Source organism: Psammomys obesus, unplaced genomic scaffold (assembly GCF_907164565.1).
Source record: "Psammomys obesus unplaced genomic scaffold, mPsaObe1.curated_primary_1811, whole genome shotgun sequence".
Taxonomy (NCBI): Eukaryota; Metazoa; Chordata; class Mammalia; order Rodentia; family Muridae; genus Psammomys; species Psammomys obesus.
Window position 1 is genome coordinate 7,781,372 of NW_026596120.1, and position 24,543 is coordinate 7,805,914.

The 24,543-nt window shown below is 41.6% G+C and overlaps 1 protein-coding gene across 1 annotated transcript in view; it reads right to left on the reverse strand.

Annotated features, from left to right (window-relative positions):
- Positions 1-24,543, reverse strand: part of Clstn2 (calsyntenin 2) — a 572,340-nt gene that overhangs the window by 321,560 nt on the left and 226,237 nt on the right. The window contains exon 2 of the mRNA XM_055629720.1: positions 23,008-23,130. Within this exon, the coding sequence (XP_055485695.1) occupies positions 23,008-23,130 (123 nt within the window). The remainder of the gene's footprint in view (positions 1-23,007; positions 23,131-24,543) is intronic.

Here is a 24,543-nt window from a genome sequence, read left to right on the forward strand (position 1 = left end):
AATCACTCTTTTTAAATTCAAATATACAATACTTTAATAAGACAGAGAAACCATGATGTCTTAGAACTAGAAAAAAAGGGAGAAATGTAACCTATGGAATTAGGATAAGAAATACTTTCAGATACTTTTATATGCATGATGTGTATACATACTTTTACACAAGCATGTTGGTGATATTCAAAGTATAGCTATTTCATAGATTGAGACATGAACTTGGAAACATTGTATGGCTAGGTGACACATAGCTCACTTTTCAACGCAGGCTCTGTCTCTTCCTCTCCTAAGACTTACTGCTACATTTTGAGGCCATCATCCAGAAGCTAAGGATGGGGCCTCTTAATGGTTCAGCGGCTCTGTAAATCCTCTACAAGATACATAAAAATTCCCAAGCATTTTTTTTTTCAGGGCACTAAGTTCTGTACTTTTCATTAGATTTCAAAAAGATTGTGCTTTTTAAAACATCCATAAACCACCACAGCATACCACAAGCTGAGGCTATTTAGAAAGATCAAAGGAAGCTCAGCTTTCATGGAGTCTCCTCTGAAACATACCACTTCTGTGGCCTGGACTGAGTTCTCCTAGGAGACACCTGGAACTGAGCTACCAGCTGCTCCCATCCTAGCATAAATAATCCCTGCCAGCCAGAAGCTGAACTCTATTTCTGCACACTGTTTGGGTTCAGTGCCACTAAATTAAAAAAAAAAAAAAAAAACCCTCTGCAATTTCTAACACCCACTGTCTGACTTGGATTAAATGTCATTAAAGTCTAATTAAGTGATTGCTAAAAGCAAAATATCCTGAGTCTATGGGTCTCAGGTGTGCTTATTTGGTTTGCTCATCTGGGTTGTTCTTATAGTTGGGGACCATCAGATTCACACGGGTGCTTCTGTGAGGACAAGCTCTGCAGCCTGCTGCTGCTGGCCCCTGAGAGATGGATGCATGGAATCAAGCGCTTGGGGAGATGGGACACAAAGAAACAGGAAGAAAAGATTTCCATTGTGCCCTAGCCATCTTATAGGACAACCCCCCCCCCCGGGCAGGGGCCTGGATGGTACCACGTTTGGCACGCACCCTATTTGGCTCTCACCGGCTGATGAGACTCTTTGGGGACACTAGCCTTGTCCCAGGGATATCTCAGTTTCACAGCAATTCTGACTCCCGGATCCACTTTAGAACTACTTGGTTGAACTGTCTAGAGAGAAAACCCCAGACGATGCTTTTCAGAAAGCTCATCTTGTGATTCTGATATTCAGACAAAGATAGCTATAATATAATTGTTATAAAAGGGCGGTTTGATAGTTGAAAGTTGGGCTTCTACAAAACCTCTGTCTCCTTCCTGCCTCAGGGCTACCTTAAATTCCTTCACCCACCCAATCACGTAGTGTCCAATCTGTCCAAGGGACCAGAAAATAACCAGAGCTATCTTCTGCCTACCTGGGAAGTAAACAGACTGGAACACAGAGTGTCCTACAGCAACTCCACCTGTAACTGCAGAACAATGATTTTTCTACATCCTAGCTCTACTGACCTGTGCGGACATAATAGAAAGGAAGGGGCTGGAATTATATGAGAAATGAGAAGGTGTTAAAACCATGGGCTCTGATAACTTGAAGAATTCAACCTGAGAACTAGAATCAGACTCCTACCCAGACTCAGCCTTTACTGTTCAATCATGGCATCAGTATCCCAAGGCCCTCATCTCTGAGTCTTTGTCACTGAAGTATATATAAAATCTATTTCAGTATAACAAAATGAACAAACTGTATCTCAGAAGCTAAATTCAGCAAAAGTTGCTTACAGCTTGCAAGATGTCTTTGCCTGTAATATCTTTTGTTTCTGGGAAACTTTAGATTTCATTCATAGAAGTTGAAGTGGTTGCTCATAAGTCCTTATAGTTCTTACTGGTACTTTAACCAAAGTAACAGAGAGAACTTTATGAAGGTTGTATCAATCAGGGTTTCTATTGCTGCAACGAACACTATAACCAAGGCAACTTATGAAAGAAAGCATTTAATCGGGTTTTCAGTGCAGAAGATGATAACTGTATGATATGAAAACGTTTTTCCTATGGAGGGATGTATAAGCATAAATCATAAATATATGTGTGTGTGGTGTGTGTGTGTATGTGTATATATATCGGCTTATGTATCAACCTTGTTTATATATATATTAACATATATATAACATATGTTAATATATAACATATAGTATGTAACATAATATATATCATATAATATATATAATATATACATATAATATATATAATATATATCATATAATATATATAATATATACATATAATATATAATATATAATATATATATATTTCAGCACATAGTCTGCATAGGCAAACATACATATATATGTGGTAGTTTGAATAAGAATAACCCTTATAGGCGCATACATTTGATTATTTGATCCCCACTTTGTAGACCTCTTGGAGGCATGGCCTTGTTCGAGGAGGTACTTTGAGGTTTCAAAAGACTTGAGTCATTCCTAGTGTGTTTCTCTTTGCCTCCTGCTTGAAGGTCATAATGTTATTTCCCGTCTATTCCTTTCACCATACCTTTGCTCCACCATCGCAGATTATCTCTAGCCCAGCCCACTTCACACGTTAGGAAACTGAGTCTACAGGAAACAAGATGGAACATCCAAGGACATATTCTGAATAAGAGAGAGACCAGACACGAGAACTGAGAGCATTTTGGACAAAGGCTCTGCTATTTCAACACTGCTGACACTTTGGACCGGATCTTTCTTTGTGTTGGAGGCTCGTCTGCATAGCACAAGTCATTAGCCAGCATCCTTGGTCTTCGCTTAACAAGTACCATAGCAAACTCTTATTATAACGGCTAAGAAAGGTGTCTGGAAATTTTTGGGTCACTTCTGAGGGACAAAATCACCCTTGGTTGAGAAAAAGTGATCTAAACAGGGATGATGCCAATCTTTGAGAAATCCAGCCCTAAACGTATCTTCCATGGAACCACAGCAAGTCATGTAGCCTTTCTAAGCCTAGGTTTCCTTATCTTTAAAGTGAGCAAGCCGCTGCCTTAACAAGTTCATGTGGCTGGTGAATATAAATGAAATTATGTCTGTCAGTCCCTTGGGTTGGTGCCAGACACACAGAAGGTTGGCAATAGCTATTATTTTTATTGCTTTTTATGAGATAAAATAGCCTGATACCAGGATCCAGTCTATCTGTATCTAGCAAGCTCCATCTCCACTCTGCCGTCAGCTGTAAATACCACTGAGCAATCACTTTGTAGTGGGGACAGGTACCTTGGCAGTGGTGAGCTGAGGCTTTACCCTTCTCACATTTAAGGGAAAGAGGAATGTTCTCAAGCCAGGCAGGGCTGTGTTTGCCCATGCAGGAAAACAAACTGTGCTACTTGTTTGTTTTTGTCACGTCTTTAAGCTTCTTTATCTCCAGCTGCAGGATTCTGCAAAGTAAAATTCAATTAGTATTTATCATCCTTTTCCTTGGTGAGTAAGTCGACTCTTTTTATTTCAAAAAGACATAAAAACGTGGAATAGCCAGACATCTCTGAGGATTTCAAGGTTTTGAGGTGGAAAAGGCCTGGGTGTGAAAGCAAGACAGCAGTAATGGTTCTCGAAAGCAGAATGTTCACTTCCACTTCACAGAATGACCATGTTTCTCTTATAATCACCCATTGTTACATGGATATTAGCATGTAATATCAGGGGCTATAACAGTTGGCGTTTCTGTTGCTTGCTATGGTAAACACCACGATGAAATCAACTTGCTGAGGAAAGGGTTTATTTTTATTTTTTTTTTAAATCTTTTATTTTTTTTATTAATTACACTTTATTCATTTTGTATCCCCCCATAAGCCCCTCCCTCCTCCCCTGCCAATCCCACCCTCCCTCCCCTTTCTGCATGCATGCCACTCCCCAAGTCCACTGATAGGGGAGGTCCTCCTCTCCTTCTTTCTGATCTTAGTCTATCAGTTCTCATCAAAAGTGGCTGCATTGTCCTCTACTGTGGCCTGGTAAGGCTGCTCCCCCCCCAGGGGGAAGTGATCAAAGAGCAGGCCAATCAGATTATGTCAGAGGCAGTCCCTCTTCCCATTACTATGTAACCCATTTGGACACTGAACTGCCATGGGCTACACCTGTGCAGGGGTTCCAGGTCATCTCCACAAATAGTCCTTGGTTGGAGTAGGAGTCTCTGGGAAGTTCCCTGTGTTCAAATTATCTTGTTCTGTTGCTCTGCTTGTGGAGTTCCCGTTCCCTCCAGCTCTTACTATTTCCCACTTCTTACATAAAATTCCATTCACTCTGCCCATCAGTTGGCCATCAGGCTCAGCATCTGCTTTGACAGTCTATACTGCAGAAGCTTTCAGAGGCCCTCTGTGGCAGGTTTCAAGGTTGTTTCCTGTTTTCTTCTGGCTTTCAGAGGCCCTCTGTAGCGGGTTCCGAGGTTGTTTCCTATTTTCGTTTTCTTCTGATGTACATCCTCTTTGCCTTTCAGGATGGGGATTGAACATTTTAGTTAGGGTCCTCTCTTTTGCTTAGTTTGTTTAGATGTACAGCTTTTAGTGGGTTTATTCTATATTGTATGTTTATATGAGTAAGTATATACCGTGAGTGTCTTTTTGCTTCTGGGTCAACTCACTCAGGATGATCCTTTCCAGGTCCCACCATTTACCTGCAAATTTCATGATTTCCTTATTTTTCATTGCTGAGTAATACTCCATTGTATAGATGTACCACAGTTTCTGCATCCATTCTTCAGTTGAGGGGCATCTGGGTTGTTTCCAGCTTCTGGCTATTACAAATAAAGCTGCTACAAACATGGTTGAACAAATGTCCTTGTTGTGTACTTGTGCCTCTTTTGGGTATATGCCTAGGAGTGGTATGGCTGGATCTTGAGGAAGCGCTATTCCTAGTTGTCTGAGAAAGCGCCAGATTGATTTCCAGAGAGGAAAGGGTTTATTTGGCCTACACATCCTGATTAGAGCTCATAAGAAGAAGAACAGGGCAGGACCTCAAGGTAGGAATCTGGAATCAGGAACTGAAGAAGAGACCATGGGGGAATATTGTTGACTGGCTTCCTCCAGATAGCTTGTCCAGCATAATTTATTATGCCACCCAGGACCTATGGATGGCACCATCTATAGTGGGATGGACACTTCTACATCAATCATTAAACAAGAAAATGCTCCACAGGCTTGCATAAAGGCCAATCCTATGAGGGTATTTTCTCAGTTCAAGTTCTCTCTTTCTAGGAAGATTCTAGCTTGTATCAAGTTGACAAAACCCTAACCAGCACAGGATTGGCTCTTCTCCCTCATCTCTTCTCCTCCTATGTCCAGTCCCACCCTCTCCTCTTCTGCTCCTCCCCTAGTCCACTGATAAGGCAGGTCCTCCTCTCCTTCCATCTGACCCTAGCCTATCAGGTCTCATCAGGACTGGCTGCATTGTCTCTCTCTGTGGCCTGGTAAGTCTGTCCCCACCAGGGAAGGCGATCAAAGAGCCAGCCAGTGAGTTCATGTCAGAGACAACCTCTTCTCCCCTTACTAGGGAACCCACATGGAAACTGAGCTGCCATGGGCTACATCTGAACAGGGGTTCTAGGTTATTTCCATGGATGGTCCTTGGTTGGAGTACTGTTCTCTGCAAAGATCCCTGAGCTCAGAATTTTTGGTTCTGTTGCTCTCTTTGTGGAGCTCTGGTCCCCCTCCAGGACCTCTGCATCAGCTCCTGCCTCCAGGTTCCTGCTCTGTGTTTTTTCTAATTTTTTTCAATGATGAATAGTGATATGGAAGTGTAAATCAAGTAAACCCTTTCATTCTCAAAAAAAAAAAGAAGAAGAAGAAGAAGAAGAAGAAGAAGAAGAAGAAGAAGAAAAGAAAAAGGAAGAAAAGAAACAAGGTAAGAACAGAAAAGCTGCTCTCCCAAGCTAAAGGAGTGGAAAATGGGTAGGGCAACAAGAGGGAAAACTTTCTGATAATAGCTATATTACTCATATAAACAGCAAGTAAGTGCCTCAAGCCTTACTTCTACCTGTGCCATTAAAGGCTGAGCAGAGACCTAAGACTTCTCAAACTTGACTGGGTAGTGTCAGAGGAGGATCAAGTAAGGAGGTGGAACATTTATCCTTGAGGGTTGGTAAGGAAGACCCTCCTATGGGCAATGGAAGACCTGGATATTTACTCTTGCCAGGCAGGAACCACTGCCTCTAATTTCCTCTAGATCACTAGGTTAAGGTCAGAAAAGGCTTAGTGAGAATCGAGGCTGTTAACATTGCCCAGTGATACTGAACAAACTTCTACTTTATTATAAAAAGCCAGCTTCTAGGTGTGGGGTGACCCCTACCACCTGAGGCAGTTGGGGGAGCTGCCTTGGGGTCATGAGAGTGGGAGAGCTGTCCCTACCCCTTTCTGGCTGCAATACTTGGGAGAGTGGGCCCTGCAGCTCACCAGGGCAGCACAGTAGAGCTAGCCCTGATGGTGAAGGCACAGGCGAACCAGCACTGAGGGTGTGAGAGCAGGAAAGCTGCCCCTCCCCTCCATGACTGTAGCACTCAGTATCGAGGGTTATGCACCTCGACTGGGAAGCACAGTAGAAATGGCTCTGGTAGCTTGGGTGTGGGTGGACCAGCCCAGAGGACATGAGAACATGACCTAGCCCCTTGTTGGCTGCAGTGCTGGGCGAGATAGCAGGACAGTGTTGAAGAGCTTGCTCAGGTGGTGTAGGTGAGGGAGAGATGGTGGGCTGATCAACTCAGCTGTTACCCAGGCTCAGATCCAGGGCTTTGCGTTGGTCGATTCCAAAATTTTTCTCATCTGTGAACTGCTGTAGGATGTGAAGACGCCAGTCCTGCAGATCCAAAGGTTTAGGATCTTCATGATACAGGGCAACAACAGTATATCCAAGAGGAGTCTCAGTGAGGAACCAGTATTGATGGCATAGCAGAAGCCAGAGGCCTCGAGCCAAACCAATAACTCATTGCAATAGAACATTTGCAAGTAAAGCTATGTGAATCAAAGGATATTGATATTAATATTGATATTGATCAATATTAATTTGATTAATATTGATATTAATCAAAGCTGATTAAAACAAAATGTCTAAATAGACCCACAGTCTCACATCACAATCTAAAGATTCTGATAAAAATCACCCATTTTTCAAGAAATAGAAGCATCTCATTACATATAGCCTGCAATTATTAAATCTCCGTAGACTGAATATTTATACCCCTTCTCCCAATTCCTATGTTGAAACCTAATCTCAAATGCAGTCTTATTTGAGGGTGAGTCTTTGGTAGAAAGTTAGATCAATAGAACAAAGCCCCATGATCTTCCAAAAGAAATCTTAAGAGAGATTCCCTAAGAGCCTCCTTATCTTTCCTGCCATATGAACACATAAACTGAGAGGTCTCTGGAGAATGTGGAGGGCCGACCTGAACCAAAGAGCATACAGTGAGGTGTAGGCAGCCTTGGCCCCTAGTATGTAAGGGAGGAGCCGTGGCCACTAGAGAGAATGAAGTTCTAGCAGACACTCGATACTCCTCCAGGATAGTCTCAGGATCAGTATGAGTCACAAGGAAGATGAGTCCACCAGCTCAACAGACCTCTCCTTCCCCTACCCAACCAGAGAACTCCAGCTTTCAAGGGCCCAGGGAGAAGCCCCAATTCTTTTGTTTCCCTTCTTATCCTGTACTCTTAACCATATTTTGATTCTATCTTACTTGTTATGAAAAGCTTTCATGTTTTGACTTCTATTCCACTTCTAAATTTAACTAACTTTATTTACAGTTTTTCAATTACTGCACAATCTATTTTTGGTCCCATATATTTCCACATTTTTTTCTTTCAATATATTTTAGGAGCATTTTTACTTCAACTTTATAGTTTAGAAACTTTTATAATTTTATTTCTATTTTTCAACTAATTTTGTTTGTGAATTTTTATTACTAGGAAATATTTTATTTTCTCTTCCAAGAAGTCTCTTGCTCTTTCTTATTCAGGTTCTTCATACTTCATAATTTACCATCCTTTCATCCAATCTTACTTTCCAGCATTTCTCCCCATCTTTATCGATCTTACTTTATATATTCATTATTTCTCTATTTACCATAAATAATTTTGTCGTAATATCACATTCTATGTTACTTTTACATTTTTTGTAGTAATTGGCAGTATCTCTAGTGGGATTTTTATCAATTTTAAGTGTATTTCTATATCTTTTTCAGTTTGATATTTTTGCTGTCACAACAGTTTGCTTTCCCTTCTCTCAGTGATACCCCAGATTGGGCCCCAAGAATAGACTGTTCACTAAGGAAATCCTGATATAAAACTGGAAGAGATGTTCCACAAAGAAAATACTACCAAATTCATAATATCAAGCCAGAAATTTTTGATATGAAAACCTAGTAAGAACACAACAACAACACTTCCCTTCATAGACATACATGAAAAAAACATTAATAAAACAAATGCAAAACAAATAAAAAATCACATGGTCAAAACGCATTGCACATACTTATGAAATTCTCAAAGGAAACACACACACACACACACGCAGTCTTATCAGACAAATGGCTGAATAAATTGTGGTATATCTGTGCCATAGAATACTACTGAATGATAAAAAGTCTGGATCAGTAGCCAAAATTAATTTCCAGGAAAGACACAAAGTTAAAATCCAATTCTAAATGGTGTTTATTATGTGATTACATTTATATAACATTTGAACGATTAAGTCACAAAACAAGAATAGGAATGAAGAGTTGTAGGTAGGAAGGGAGAAAGGGTAGCTGCTTAGGGACAACTCGGAGATGTAATCCATGTCAATGTCCTAGTTATGTTTCCATAATATAGCTTTGCAAGATGTAAGCAGTATGGGAACCTAGACAAAGAACACAGAGGATCTTTATATGCCTTCTTACAACTTTGTGACAATCTACTATTATCTCAAAATACTCAAAATACCTTAATTAAAAAAAAAAGAAAAACTCTACTTTGCAGCAAATATTTATTTCTTGTTGTGAAGCAGCAATCTGTTATATTGAGTTGTTTCCTCTTCGGTCACCACAGGCCTCTCTAGCTCAGACCTCCCTTAGCTGGGCCTCTTCCTTTATTGGATACGTCAGTCATGGAAGAATTGTTTGAGAAAAATCAGTATCGGAGTGAGCTTTGTCCCTTGCAAAGTGTGTCCATGGCATGGATGAGCCCTCCCTGAACTCCATGTCTCTCCTTTCCCCCTACCCCTATGCTGTTTAAAACTGGGTTGTAAGTTGCTGGTCCTTTGTAATTTGGATCAACCAATATTTACAGAAAAAATTCTAATCTACAGGAAGTGCTAGGATTCACAGATAAACAAGGCTGCTCTGATAGAAAGAGCAGGCAATTAAATAGATTGCAGGAAAACTACAGCAGAACCCGAGGCTGAGCCCATGAACAAATGCATCAGAGACAATAAGATAAGGTTACAGGTCAGTTTAAATTTGTGGTAAGCCAATCTGTCTTTCAGCCATTCAACAAATGCTCATTGAACACCAACTAGGACACTCCTGCTCAAGATTAAGGAGAAGGCAGGCTTGTGAACAGACAATTACAGCTTCATGTGCAAGTGCTGAGGCAGAGGTGAACACGTCAGGCAGTGGGGACCATGAGGATCTTACTTGGAGAGAAGAGTTCTTTTCACATGATATCCATGCAGAGGAGGGCCCTGGGTAGGGTGGACGTTGGAGTCTGATACAGGACAGACAGAACGGTACAGCTCCTATCGCCACTCTCCTCCTACACGGAACTTTCAGATGCTGGATGCCAGGTGGCTCAGAAGCCTCTTTGTAAACCAAATCTAGGTATGTTACTCACAGAGGGGAGAGAAGGAGATGAGTTAAGGATTGTGGAAACGGTGTGAGAGCAGGACCGTCTAAACTTGAGAGCAAATAGACGACTTTGCACACGTGCAAGGTTGGAATGCAAAGGTGCATATGAGTAGCCGAGATGGGAGTGGCTGAGTGGCAAGTTCACCAGCTCAGGACACCCCAAGCTTGAACGTGTCCACACTACTGCTATCTCAAGCCTGGAAGGTACATTATCCACCTTGAGATGGAAGAAGGACTTGGTGTTTACATGTAAAGAAAAGGATTGCAAGGGATAAGCATGGAGAAGCTCTCTATGGGAACACGGATGGGGGTGGGAGAGATTGCCAGAAGTACCTTTGTCTCCTGGCTCCCCAAGAAGATGTGGGGTTGGGGTGGGGAGTCAATGTGGCTCAGTGCTCTCTGCATGGGCTGATCCAAGGGCAGATAAGCACCAAGGTGGGCCAGCAAGGACACTTTCCTAGCAATAAACACCCAGAGGCAGAAAATGACTACCAGTGGCAGAGTGGATAGAATACACCTCAGCCCAGTACACTGGGGGGCTGGCCTTAAGTTCACCTTCAAGAGGCAGATCAGTCCAGGCAGCCAGGCAGCAGATACATAGCAACCAATGCCAGCTGACAAGAGACCCAGGGGACAGCAGGGGTGTAGGCTGCATGGGAGAACTGTGGGATTTCTTTAGGGACTCCAAAAGGACATGAAAAATCAAAGGGTAAGAGGCTTATTGTGTGTGGTGAATTGAGGGCTAAGGAGTGTAATCTACAGTCAAGTGGGCTTAGGAGAACAGGTTTGGCATGTTCCAAATGTATTTTTGTCCTTTCTTCCTTGCTGCATTGATATCATCCGTGGGCAGGGCGAAACCCTGCCACACCAGCATCCGTCTTTCCACTTAAAAAGGCAGAAGATTGTGTTTTGATGAAGTTCATGTCCACCCAAGCCAAGCATTGCCAAGGATGTCATTCACCATGGCACTCTGTGGGAACTTGAATAAATAATAATAACTTTTAAAGTTTGTAGATCATATTGAACTTGGCTTAATAGGCCCTCTCTTCAAAACTCTAAAAAGGATGGCTCATAAAAAAGTAATTAGTTTATATAGACTGTCAAGGTTCATGGGGGACAGCTGGCCTTTGATGCCTCATCTGTGATTACAGGCAGCTACAAGATAATAAAATCGAGCCCTGAACTCACGCCAAAGTATTCAGTGATCTCACCCTCAGTTCTCTGCCAGGCAGAATGAACTATAAATGCCTGCTTGTACTCCTGTCCTTTGATGTGGATCTCAAACAAGTCTAAGATATTTGGAACTTGTGTTCACAGGCCCCAAATTCCTATGAAAGTAGAACCATTGACCTTCCAAAAGCCTATTCATAATTAATAACTGCGGTGAGCTCCATTGCCAGGCCTACGCAATATGGCCACTGCAGTAGGCTGCAGAATGAGTTCTATAGCAGAGATCTGAGTTGGCATTAGCTTTGTAAACAGGGCTATTAAGTGGTCCAATTATTGACAGTCAGAACTGATTTTCAGTCATTGTTTTGCTGTGATGATCACCCACTACAGCTTTTAAAGAGGCTTTCCTGCATGCTTTCAAATTCTCTGCTTCATGCTCCTCTGTTGTCCACTTAGCTGAGCTTCCATAGTCCCTGCAATGAGCAGGTCACCAGGGCACAAGAGCCACTTGAGAACTGATGCCCGTCAGGGTTACTTCAACATTCTGACCTCTTACTCTAGAACCCTCATCAGCCAACTGCACTACAGATGCCCCTATGACCAAACAAGAAGCCACTTAACCTCTTTTGTCTTTTCAATCCAGGTAGCAAATCCAAGGTTGTTACAGTATATTCACCAAGAAGAATCACCACCCCAGATCCAGTAACTGGTAAGTGGTAGGCAAGGTCAAGTGGCTTACCATTTGGACACCAGAATGAGAAAGCCCCATCGATGTGGTAACTGCCAATAAGGTATGCCATAGATTTGAAATCCTTGGTGCTCCAGGATATTGTCGAGCTTGGAGCATCATAGATCCCCTGAATTTCTTTTCCAAAAGTGAAACAAAACCCGTATTTTCCTGATTCGCTGTGTAAAGCCCCCTGATGTTGGTATTCTGAGCTGGGTTCATATTTTTCCAGTGAGATGAGACACATAGAGTCTCAGATACTGACATGAAGACAAAGCTAGCCATTTACCCAGTGCTCAGGATCCTGGTCTCCTGAGCACTGTGCTGACTTGTGTTGAGTCCATCAATTTGGGCTAGAACACAGACAAACAGTGGTGAAAAGTGATGACTGAATGACAAATAAGTGGACTAGAGAGGAAGACGGGTAGAGGAACTTCGAAATGAGGGGAACTTTCAACATTTTTCTAGCAATATATCAGACTTGCTAATGGTCACTGTATGTTTCTCTTTTAATTCAACCCTGAATGGGACTGTTGGCTAAGGATTTCTGTCTTATAAAGGGTGGAAAAATAACTTATCTTTGTTTTAGTTCACAGGCCTGTGGATTAAGATAGGCTAAATCAAATCATGAGGATCTCAAAATCTTGGGCTCCAGTCATAATCTATGACTGGCTAAGAAAGACTTCTCGGATTCTAGAACAGGGGACAGTGTATTTCACATGCAGAAAGGTTATGAATACTTGTGTCCTGGTGGTGGGTTTTGGTAGAATGACATTGATGGCTCCAAAGTCATCCATTTCCATGCAGTCCAATCGGACACTGACTCTAGCACTGAGACTTTTGTTAGCTAATGAGACAGGAACTACCTGTCTGAGGCAGTTGTTGAGATCTGTTTGTACATGTGTGTACTTGTACTAGCTGGTTTTGTGTGTCAACTTGACACAACTTAGTCATCAGAGAGGAAGGCCATGGGAAGCAAGCTAGTAAGCAGCACACTCCATGGCCTCTACATCAGCTCCTGCCTCCAGGTTCCGACCCTGCTTGATTTCCCGTCCTTACTTCCTTTGGTGATGAACAGTAATACGGAGATGTAACCCAAATAAACCATTTCCTTCCCGGTTTGCTTTTTGGTCATGGTGTTTCATCACAGCAATAGAAATCCTAAGATTTTTGCCTCTTAGGCAGCCTACTGAAAGAATACATAGAGACCTGTGTCATCCTAGCTGTGGCCACCCTAAATTAGCTTCTCAGAGTCACTGGCTTCTTATGGACACTTAAAAACCCCCAACAAGGATCAGCTGCACCTGGCTCAGATTGACAGAGCTGCCCAGCTAACAGGCAGAGTAATGAGCAAGGATGAATGGATGCTGTCCTGTGGATACTAGGTTTTGGTGTGGCTGCTATATAGCAGTACTTAACTGAGACATCTGGGCTAGAATTACAACTTCATTACCACTGTGTCCTGGGCAAACTGTATAATCCAGTTTAACCTCAGTCTCTCCTATAAAATAGAGATAACAATGATGCCTATTTTAGAGGATCATTATAAAACTTAAATGACACAGTGTTTGTAATACGGTGTATAGTATAGAATAACAATAAACCTTGGCCAATTTTCAGTGCTGCTGAGTGAGAGTTGTTTTCTATATGAGGATAGAGGACCAAGGGGATGTAATTGAGGAGGAAAAGTTCCTCTCTCTCTTCAGTTGCTAAGCTGTGTGCTGTGGAGTGGGGCAGTGTCCATCTGTAAAAAGGAACACCTGTCTCCAATTTGCATGGTCACCATGTGGGCTGGCAGCACTCCTGCCATTATTTTTTATTTCATTGTTCACGTTTCCTCTTGTTTTTGTTTAGCACTGTCATTAATGCAGGATCCCAGAAAACGTGAAACTTCTATATTTGAAGGCTTCTCCTCATAAGATGTTCAAGCAGCCTATTCTGAAATACCATAACACTCCTCCCAGCGTTTCCAACTCTGGTTTACCTGTATCTTTCCAGTTTTAGCTGATCACCCCACATCCTCAGATACTTTTCAGCGCTAGGCAAACTAGGGTAGCTTGTCTTCCTGAATGCCTTTTAAACCGACTGATGAAGAATGGGTATTAGCACCCACTGGTTGGTCCTTAAACATGAATCTGACCTAAGTAGGATTTACCCAGAGTCTTCTCTTTAAGAAGGCCCTGGGTAAGGTAATGCATGAATATTATATAAACAGAACTCAAGAAGCTGAGGCAGGAAGACTTCCAACTCAAAGAAAGCCTGGGCTACATAGCGAGATCCAGTTTCAAAAAGCCAAGAGTGCCTGGGAGGCCTGGGCAAGTGTCTTTGTGAATTCTGTTCCAGCTACTCAATCTCTTCTCCTGCTTTCTCCTCAGGCCAGACACAGATCTCTCTGGATGCATTTGATTTGTTTGAAACTTATATCCTCTTTCTTCCACTGCATCCCAGCTCTGAATTTCCCACAGTCCCTGAGGGAAACCCCTTTAGTATTCCCTATCCCCTTCCTACTCTGGAGCTCACCTTTGCACACTGGACACAGAATGGTTTTGAAGCTAATGTCAGCAAACTGTCTTGAGCCAGAGCCCCACTGAGGTGACTTGGTCCCAGGGTTTGGCATAGAACATGAGTGGAAGATAAGAATAAGCCATCCTAATAAAGTTCAAGGAGGCTGAGCTGCCACACAGAAAATGTACAAGTGGCCTTCACAAGAGAAATGAAAAGCAAAACAAAACACAAAAGCACCTAGTGACAGGGGCTACACAGATAGGAAGCATCAAGGACCTTGGGATAAACTGTGAGGAAGGAAACAGAAAAAAATCATGAGAAAAGGCTTGGAAGGATTTATTGCAGAAACAGTCAGGGCGAAGACCTCAAGTAGCAGCACTACAGAAGGTCTGAAAGGCTTCCCCTCTCCTGCTAGCATCTCCACCATAGAGTGCATCATCCACAACCCTCTTAGAAGGATAAGTCATTTTCCCCTCACTCAAGCAAAAGCTTCATCTACTAGGATTTGTGAATGGGCCTCTCACTGGGCCAGAAACCTGCCTCCTACATTGATAGTCATCATCAGGTAAGAGAGAGAAATTACAATTGTAGAAATTAATGGCTGGAGAGAGTTCAGTTGGTTTTGTGGAGATGGCCAGGAGAAGTCGCCAGACATGCCCCCACTCTTGTACTAAGCCCTGTCAAGACTGGAAGCTGCCAAGCCAGAAGTTGAACGCAAATAAAAGAGCAAGGCCAAATCTGTTCTTTATCCCATACTGATGACACATAGGGGCTTGTCCTCCCAGCCTGACGGGTAGGACCCCCCAAGCTCCCACAGATCCAGGCCCATGGGTATGGCCACTGTAAGGGCTTTGCTTGTCCTGGAGGACCACAGATGGATTTTTCCATTGTCATCTTCTTCAGAGATCACAAGTGTCACCTTGGCAGGCACTTCCTTCTTATTTACAGTCTGTTGTTCCCATTACCCCTTACTTGTTTCAATTTTAAAGAAACTTGTATATTACTCCTATACAAATCTGGGAGCCTTTAGATCAGAGTTACTGCACTGTGGGTGGAAACGTGGCTACCTTAAGGAGGCCTGTGGGATCTGAGGACTTGGGGGTAGTGCTCCCCTACAGGTGATGACCACGGGGACAAGGTGAGCACCCCTCCTATCTTCTTGTCTAATCTCAAACCCACCAGGGATTGCCATGAAAGTGGCAATCCCAGTTTATATCAGCAAAACATTTGAGGACACGACCTCAAAACATCACTGAAAGAACACATCTGTTTTTGCTTACTCTCTATGAATTAAAACCCCAGAATGAAACTCGTTAGGTTTATTTTAAAATGTCATTTCACATAGTTGACCATGGAAGGATTTTCTTCTTTAAAAAAAAAAAAAAAAAAAGGAAAAAGAAAATTGTTGAAAACAACCTACACAGTCCCAAGTAGGGGAAGGATTAAATAAATGTTTGTGTGACACACAGTTAGGCTGGTAGACAAGTCTGCATAACTTAATCAGCTTAGGTTATAGCTGGGATCAGTGAAAATACAAAGGCTCAGAACCTTACAAGCTATGACCCCAATTCACTTTAACAATGTAAACCCATATAAGAATAGAATATTTTTTCTGGAAAATGAGTGAATTTTACTTTCTCCTTTTTCACATACACTTGGACAAACAGACATTTAGTTTATGTTTTCCTGCCTTATTCTTGATTTCATCTCTGTGATGTCTAGGAAATAGCCCAGACTGTGGACTCCAAATGGAACCCAGTTCTTGGCAGGGAAGGGTAAGCCAGTAACACAGGCTGAAGCCAGTTACTACTTAAAGAAGCTCCTTTTCCCTAAATTGTTGATGGATACATACCATTTAAGGACTGGAGGTTAAAAAACCACAGGGCAACATAGATGGAAGATGGCTCGGGCCCTGTAGCCATTCTTGAGGACATCAGAGGAGAGCACCCCTCTAGATGACTTTTATTCACCGGGTCTCTGTGTCCCCGCACAGATCACTTGAGTGACATGTGATGCTTCTGTAAGCCACTGAAACATATTTGCTAGTATTTTTCTTTAAGTAGGATTTTAAAAAAATCACAAAAAAACCCTCAATGATTGTTTAAAACAAAAATGCCAGGGATGAAGCAGTAATACTAACCTCAGTAGACACTGGCCCAACTGAAAGACAACAGAACACGATTAAACTCTACGTAGATGCTGTGGTCTGTAGAAGGCTCTGTGGTAGATCTTGTTCCTTCTTCACCAAGAAGAAGATTATCAAGTAAAGGAGATGCTGGTGATGATTGGAACCTCCTAACCTACGCATGTCTTCTTGATGATCAACAAACAAAAACAAGTTAAAAGGGAAGAACCTAGCAAAGAATGACATTTAGTAGGACTGTGTCTGATACCATGAAGATCTTCCAAAGCCAGTAAGAGCAGCCCCTGATGGTGGACAACCGACAGAGTGGAGAGAGAAGCTGAGACCTGTAGCCTGAGAGACTGGACTTAGGGAGATGAACCCGAGAAGCTCACAGATTTTCCAGAGGCCCTTGTTTCCTTGCAAAACAGAAACATAATAGCTGGTCTCCCTCCTCACAAGCCGTTGAGAATTGAATTGTAATGGATTGGATGCTCACACGTACACGTGTCTGTGTGTTTGTGCATGTGTGTTTGTGGATACACGCGAGAGCACACATTTATAATAAAAAGGTAGATGGTCTGAAATTCTCTGAAAATGTAGTTTGCAATAGATTATTCCACAGGGATAAATTATGGGTAGAATGTAAGAACAATTATTCTCAGCTAGCTGATATTTATTTATGGAGTTATACATAATCCTCACACTATATAATTTAGCTGGTCATTCCCACACCACCATGCCACTGAGGAATCAAAACAACAATCTGATTGGGTGACTATCAAGCCTTAGAACAGACTCGAGACTCATGTTTTTCCTTTCTTTTATCATCAACATCACAGATTTTAATTGCACCATTGTAACCAACCAAAAAGGAAGCAAACACTTGTGGCTTATTGATGATAACAAGAATCACAATTACTCTGATGACTCTCATTATTACCACTGCTATGACTAACACAACTATGATTTATTGGGCACTTTCTGGCTGCCAGACAGGGCTCTAGGCACTTTTCATTAATATCTAATTATATCCACATATTAATCCCAGGAGTAGGTGCTATGAATGCTTCCATTATAAATGCTCCATTGGAAGAGTTTAGTGACAACCCTGAGATTATAAGGTTAGCAAGTGAAGAGCCTAAATGTAAAGACACGTGTGTCTTTACATGCCAGCAAATATAGACGAATACAGCTGATTTCCCTCTTTGGTGGAATTTAAAGAATGCTGATATCAGATGTAGAGAATCTAAAGGTCGTCACCAGAGGCTGGAGTGACAGAAGGGATGTTGGCGAGAGGACATACAATTGCAGTGTAATTGAAATAATACATTTAAGACCTCTACTGTTGAGCAAGGTGGTTATAGTTTGGGATAATGTATTACACTCATGGAGAAAACAGGCTGGATGTGATGCCCAAAGATGACAGCTCTGTGTCTCCGTTTCTTTTCTGTTCCCGTAATGAAATACTGCAGCAAAAGCGATTTAAAGGACAGTGTATTTTGGCCCACAGTCCCAGGTTGACAGTCCATCTTGCAGTGAACTCACAGTGGCTGGAGCTTGAAATGGCTGTGCACATAGCAGATGCGTGCTGTTCAGCTCCCTCTCTCCTTTTCATCCAGTTCAGGGTTTTGCCCATGAAATGGTGCCATCCTCACTGACCTTCTTACCTCAATTAACTCAGTTATGAAAATCCCTTACAGGCAGCTGGGTGTGGTGGTGCATGCTTTTAATTCCACTGTGAGTTCAAGGCCAGCCTGGTCTACAAAGTGAGTTGAGGAGAGCCAAGGCTATCCCGAGAAACCCTGTCTCAAACAAACAAATCACACATAGGTATGTTCAGAGGCCCGTCTCCCAGGTGATTTTAGTTTTTGCCAGTTTGATAATACTAATCATCACACTACATAAGATATATATTTGCCACTTAGCCAGATTTAAATCTTCTATAATATATTGGTAATTTTAAGTATAGTATTTTTATATATTACAAAGCATAGAATGATGTCTACCAACCTAAAAATAATAGAAATAAATGAATGCTTTTGACCTCTGCCTTGCTTGCTTACTATAAGATATCATGGCTGACTGAACCCTAGGAGGTCTCTGCCATTACGCTCTTACCGAGCCCTAGGTGGGAGCGAGGTCTCTGGACAGGCCCACATATAAGGAGGAAGGTGACAGGCATACATTGAACTGAATAGGAAGAGAAATGGAGCGAACCATGAAAGAAAGAGCAGCCCTTGTCTCAGCCAGCACTATAACCAGCTAATCAAACCAGGTCAAATCATATCCTAGACAATTTTCTGGGAAGCCTTCAGAGACTCACCCAGGCTGAGAAGCCAGCCAATTATGCCTGATGATCTTCTGCAGCACTGTCCTTACAAAAGACAAGTCCAAGCTGGCCCGATGCAGACAAATGAGTAGTAGTTTTATTATCTCTGAAATGTAATCTAATTCCCTTCAAATTTAAAAGTGGCCACAGTTTCCTAACAGGCCTCAGTGGGGCACATGTAGAAATTAAAAAGTTCACGGTGTGTCCAGCTGGCTTTCATTATCATTTTTTTTTGTCATGTAACAGATGGGATTTCCATTATTACTTGAGGATTTTTTCTGTGTCTGATTCTTTAAGAAGGTCAAGTCTACGGAGCTCAGACTCTGAGTTGAGAAATAAGTCAAGCAAGTCTAATGGAACTGGCTGAAATCTCATGGAGGTTTTTCTGGTCGAACAGGACAAGGATTCAAAGTAAGATCATAGGGACAGGGAAATCAGAGTGTCCTACAGAGCCCCTATCCTGCCACACACTCACCTATCCTACAATGGCGGGCAAGTTGCTTGGCCTCAATGCCAGTCAGGTATTTCCTCTATAAAATGAGCATGGAGAAAAGGCTGGAGAAGGAAATGCCAATTTATTAAACACCCACCACCTTTGGAACATGTGGTATAGACTTTTTTTTAACTTTCATCTAACCAACAACACTGGAAAGCCCACATCATTCACAGACAGTGTTATTAAAGCTAATACAATCAGCCACTCTGCCACACTGTCACCATGTCATCATTAGAGTGAGCATGATGGGAGGCAGGGAAGGAGGACTCAGATGGTGGGAACAGGATTACAATCTAATGTGTTTCAGAAGCTTGGCAATGTTTGGCCAATTATTCGTACTCCTGAAAAATACATCTGCCAGTAGATTCAGAAAGGCAAATGGGTGGTAACAAAATAGAAACAGATGCATTGTCAGTAGGGAAAAAGTAAACTCTAGAACATTCATTAGGGTACTTACAGTGTTAATGCTATTTAAATAAATAACAGTAACATTCATTTCTAATATTAAATGCAAGATGTGATGATAATTTTTGAGAAGGATTGGAAACATGACTGAGAAGGATACTGAAGCGCTAAGAGTCTCCAGTGATGCGAAAGTGTAGGATCTATGTGAGCACTTTGCAGAACTTGGCATGTTTTCCCCAATTGATTCCTTTTCTTCATGTAAATGAGCATTGCTTACAATACCATGCAGTTCTAAATTATTTTTAAACAGAATTTTTGTGGAAGTTTTCTTTTTTTTCCCTAACAATCCTAAAAGATAGAAGATAAGAGAAATAAAGTTGAACAACAACAAAAAAAATGATTTAAAGGGAATGGTCTTTCACAGAGCATAGCTCAGTTTACCCGCTCAACAGGAAGTAAAGATGCAGGGAGAAGGCTGGGGAAAGTGACCTCCAATGCACGAGGGGTTGACAGGGGGAACCAAATGCTCCAGTTGACGTGAAGGGTGATGAAGAAGGCAGATATAAATTTTTCAATTTTATGAGAATGATAGGGATCTGAAATAAATCTTCAGTATTTTCTTTTTAAGATAAATGTTTTAAAATAAATGCCCGTAGCATGGATGGATGGCCAGTGTCTGTGTCCTGTCTTACAGCTGGCCGTAAATAATTCTGAGAAAAATAGCTTTGACCACAGTAAAAAGCACCTTTATTTTTTACTCTTAAGAGCTTGGCAGATTATATTTTGATGCATTAAGCCAGATTTTTTTTTTAAAGGCAGCTGCAAAAGTAACAGGTGGAGTATAGAAATTGTCTCTGGTTGGAAATAGCTGCTCAGGGCTTGGCTGAGAGCTAAATCTTTGTTTCAAAACACGCCTGAACAACTGTGAGCACACCGGATAAAACTGAATTCAAGTTTAAGGCACTTGATGGGGCTTCAACTTAAGAAATGCTTTGATGAGTCTCCAGATGATTTGTTTGAATCGTCCGTAAGCCCTAATAAATGAGAAATCTAAGTAATCTGCTGTGAGTATAAATTCTCAAATATCAGATTTGCCTGAATTTAAATTTTCTTTTTATTGTGGTCTCTCTGTTTAAAAGTGGGTCACTTTGCTATAGACTTCAGTTCTTTGCTCACAAAGGGACGCAAAGGGGGGTTCCATTAGGGGTAAGCATAATGACTAGTCAGACACATTGCTCATCTTTGAGTTCCTTAGCCTCCCAGCACTGGAATGACTGATGGGCACCCTGGTACTTCCTGGGAGTTTGCCAGAAGTTTACTCTGCTATGCTTGAAAGAGAGGTCTACCACCAGACAGGAAAGGGAAAGACTAATCTCTGCTCACTGGGAAGGCCTCTGCGCATATACTGTGAGAGAATGGGTTGGAGCTGGGGTTCACACATGGATGAAAGAGAAAGCCAGTCGGGTGTTATACAGATCTGCGATTCCAGCACTCAGATGTCTATGGCCAGGGATCACAGGTTTGAGGGTAGCCTGGGTTCTGTACTAAATTTCAGGTCAGCCCAGATAAATGTCGCTTCCTAAGAAGAAAGGAAGGAGGACAGAGAGGAAGGAAGGGAGGGAGAAAGGAAGGAAGGAAGGACTGAAAGAACTGGAAGAAACTGTGACTCAACTCTGTACTTGAGACCTGATTTACAGAAATTAACCAGAATCTTGAGTTTTTAAATCTGCGTGTTTCTCACTGTCATATCTATCTTTAAAGCGAATGTTGTATGCCAAACCAAACATTTCCATGACCCAGACGTTTTTGTTGTTGTTGTTGTTGATATTTGCTTAGAAAATCTTATTTGCAGAGATGGTTAAAGGCATTGATTAAGCCCACTACAGTATTCGTTATACCCAGAAGAATACGAGGATAGGTTGTTTTTAGGCTGCCAAACAAGGGGAGGGGCAGGACATTGTCCTTTGTAGAAAGAGGTGGCATGAGAGTTATACTTCAAAGTGTCATTTGGTCAGAGGACACTTGGAAGATGTTTGAGGACTACCCAACCTTAAGCATTATGGAGGTCACAGGTACCCTTGGTAGTTATCATTCTATATTAAAATAAAGATAAAGCCTTCCAACGAAGCTTTCCTTCCCCATCTCTATAAGAATGCTATGGGCTTATCTTCACATAACACTGAGTTTAACCCAGCCCATCACTCCTGACTTTATAATGTTCTGTAATGAATAAAAGGCCTTCACAAAGCATCTCTCTTAAAAGTGCAAAAGAGTCATTTTTTTTTCTGCCCAAGTAGCTCATAATGTAGCAGACAAACTGTCAGAAAAAATAGACTTCATCATGGTGAAAACCCCTGCCTGGCACCCATCGATCATAAAGCAATCTTCTAGAGGTCTTGAAAACCTTCATTAAATTTCCTGTCTTTCTCTTGACAGTTATAAAATGTTAACAATATTCCTCGCAATTCAGGGCATCTTCAGACATTCTTTGTCTAAGGCCTCCTACCCAAGGCTTTGCCCATTCCTTTTTCTTTACCCAAATCCATGGGCACAGTTGATAGTACAGTATCCTAACACACATGCTTTCTGGGGTCTGACCTTTGTAGAAGCTCAGGGTGAGAGCGGTAATAGCCTTTAAGACAGGGAGAAAGCTCTCTAGTCAAAAGACACAAAGGACAAAGGCACTCTGACTTTAGATTTCTCCTCTAAAAGCCTCACACATGGTGAAAGTCAAGGACACAGTCCCCTCCTACCTCTTGCAGGTGTTTTATTGATGTTTTTATTTACCTTTTGCTTGCCAATATACCATGATATAAGATTCCACGTGGAATGTAAGTGGGGCCAGGGGTTGCCACATTTTATCATATCTATGGGCCATTTTTCTGAGAGCAAAATTCCCCAAGGAGTTTCACCAGTCCAAACTCCTCCAACTCCACCAACTTCAAGTCCTCCAACTTCAGCAATTTATCACCTCTTAGAAGAAGAAAAATGGACATGTGTCACACATCTTTTATCTTAGCACTTGGGAAGCAGAGACAGGCTAATCTCTGTGAATTTGGGGGGACAGTGTGGTCTACATAGAGAGTTCCAGAATAATTAGAGATACACAGAGAGACTCTGTCTTAAAGAAAACCAAAATAACACAAGCAAACACCAAAAGAAGGAACATGGGTCTTCCATGAGAAGCCAGGTGAAGGAGAATAACCATAAGAGATAAAGAGTCCACACTGGCAACAAGATGAGACACACAGCACGAGAAGCAAAGGCTGTCTACACACACGGTGGCAACAACAACAACTAGGTCCTAGTTGGGCTTTGCAGAGGTTTCACATCAGGCCTTCAGAGTGAGGCCAGCCTAAAAGGCATTCTAAGATACCGGTCATCTTACCTGCAAAAGGCACTGGGGCGTCCTTATCCAGGGCTACCAGTGGAGGGTCCAAAATGACTGTGTCATTGTTCTCAGTTATGACTCCATGATATGATGTCTCGATCCATGGCTTGTGTTTATTGACTAGAAAACAACACAAAACAAAAAGATCGTTATGATAATAATTAATACATAATAAGCTACCAATGTCTCATATTTGCCTCATCATAGATGCTTATCCAATAGCCTACATCATAAAAAACATTAGCCCACTTGACGTGTAGAAAAGCTACAGAGATGTGCATTGACAGTTTAATGACACACTCCAGGCTCACATAAGGCAAGGGGAAACATCAGTATAAACAAACATATTATTAAGAGTTAAAATTTTTAATGTTACCTATTAATAGATGTTTCAGAGTTAAAATTCATTATCGGTCAACACACCAGCATATTATCTGTGTGCTGGGAATTTTGACCTCAACTTAACTGGATTCATGTGTAGATGCCATTAGTAGATTAACTCACATGCATATATAAAACACATATGCAGAAGTCCACACACACACACACACACACACACACACACACACACACACACACACATATATCCCTATCTATGTAAATACTCAACACTGAGTATTTTTTGATGATTTAAAGACTAATAAATGGTCTAAGTTATATTAAAATTTATATCAATTAAAATTTCTCATCAGTAAATTGACCTGTTCAAATCATACATCATCTAATAAACAGCTGATATACTTAAATACATATCAAATATGCTATAAGGTTTAATGTGAGTCCACCTACAAATTATGTTGGTGTACTGACCTCCAGAACTTCAAAATTTGTCTTTATTTAGAAAGAAAATCTTTACAGTGTTAATCTATTTAAAATAGGGCTACTAGGGTAGATCCTCAATGATCATGGCCATTGTTCCTATTAAAAGGGGAAATTTTCAGGCAGAGAGAGCCAAGCATTCGAGAAACACACTATGAAAGACTGGAGCTGGCCTGGGAAAATAACTCATTTGGTAAAGTGCTTGCTGTCTAAGCATTAAGACCTTGTTTAATCCCCAGATCTTAGGCAAAATGCTAGGCATAGAGGCCATGCTTATAATCTCAGAACTAGGGAGACAGAGACAGGTGAATTCCTGGGACTTGATGGATACCTAGTCTATAAGTGAATACCACATTCCAATAAAGGACCTTGTGCAATAATAAAATAATAATAAATATGGGTAGTACCTAAGGAATGATATTCAAGCTTGACCTCTGGTCTTCTCTTACAGGAGACATGTTCATGAAAACACACACACACATACAAACACACACACAAACACACACACACACAAGTTATGTTTCTACTGTCCACTAGGTACTATCTAGGATGAGAGCTTCAACTTGATCATTCCCCGAGTACAGATGAAGCACAGTCTTGCACCTTCATTGTAGATGTCAGACATCCAAAAGTGTGACACAGTATATTTCCATTTTTCTGAAGCTACTCAATTTATGGCACTATGTAGGAACCCTCCCAAACAGCTGTAATAGA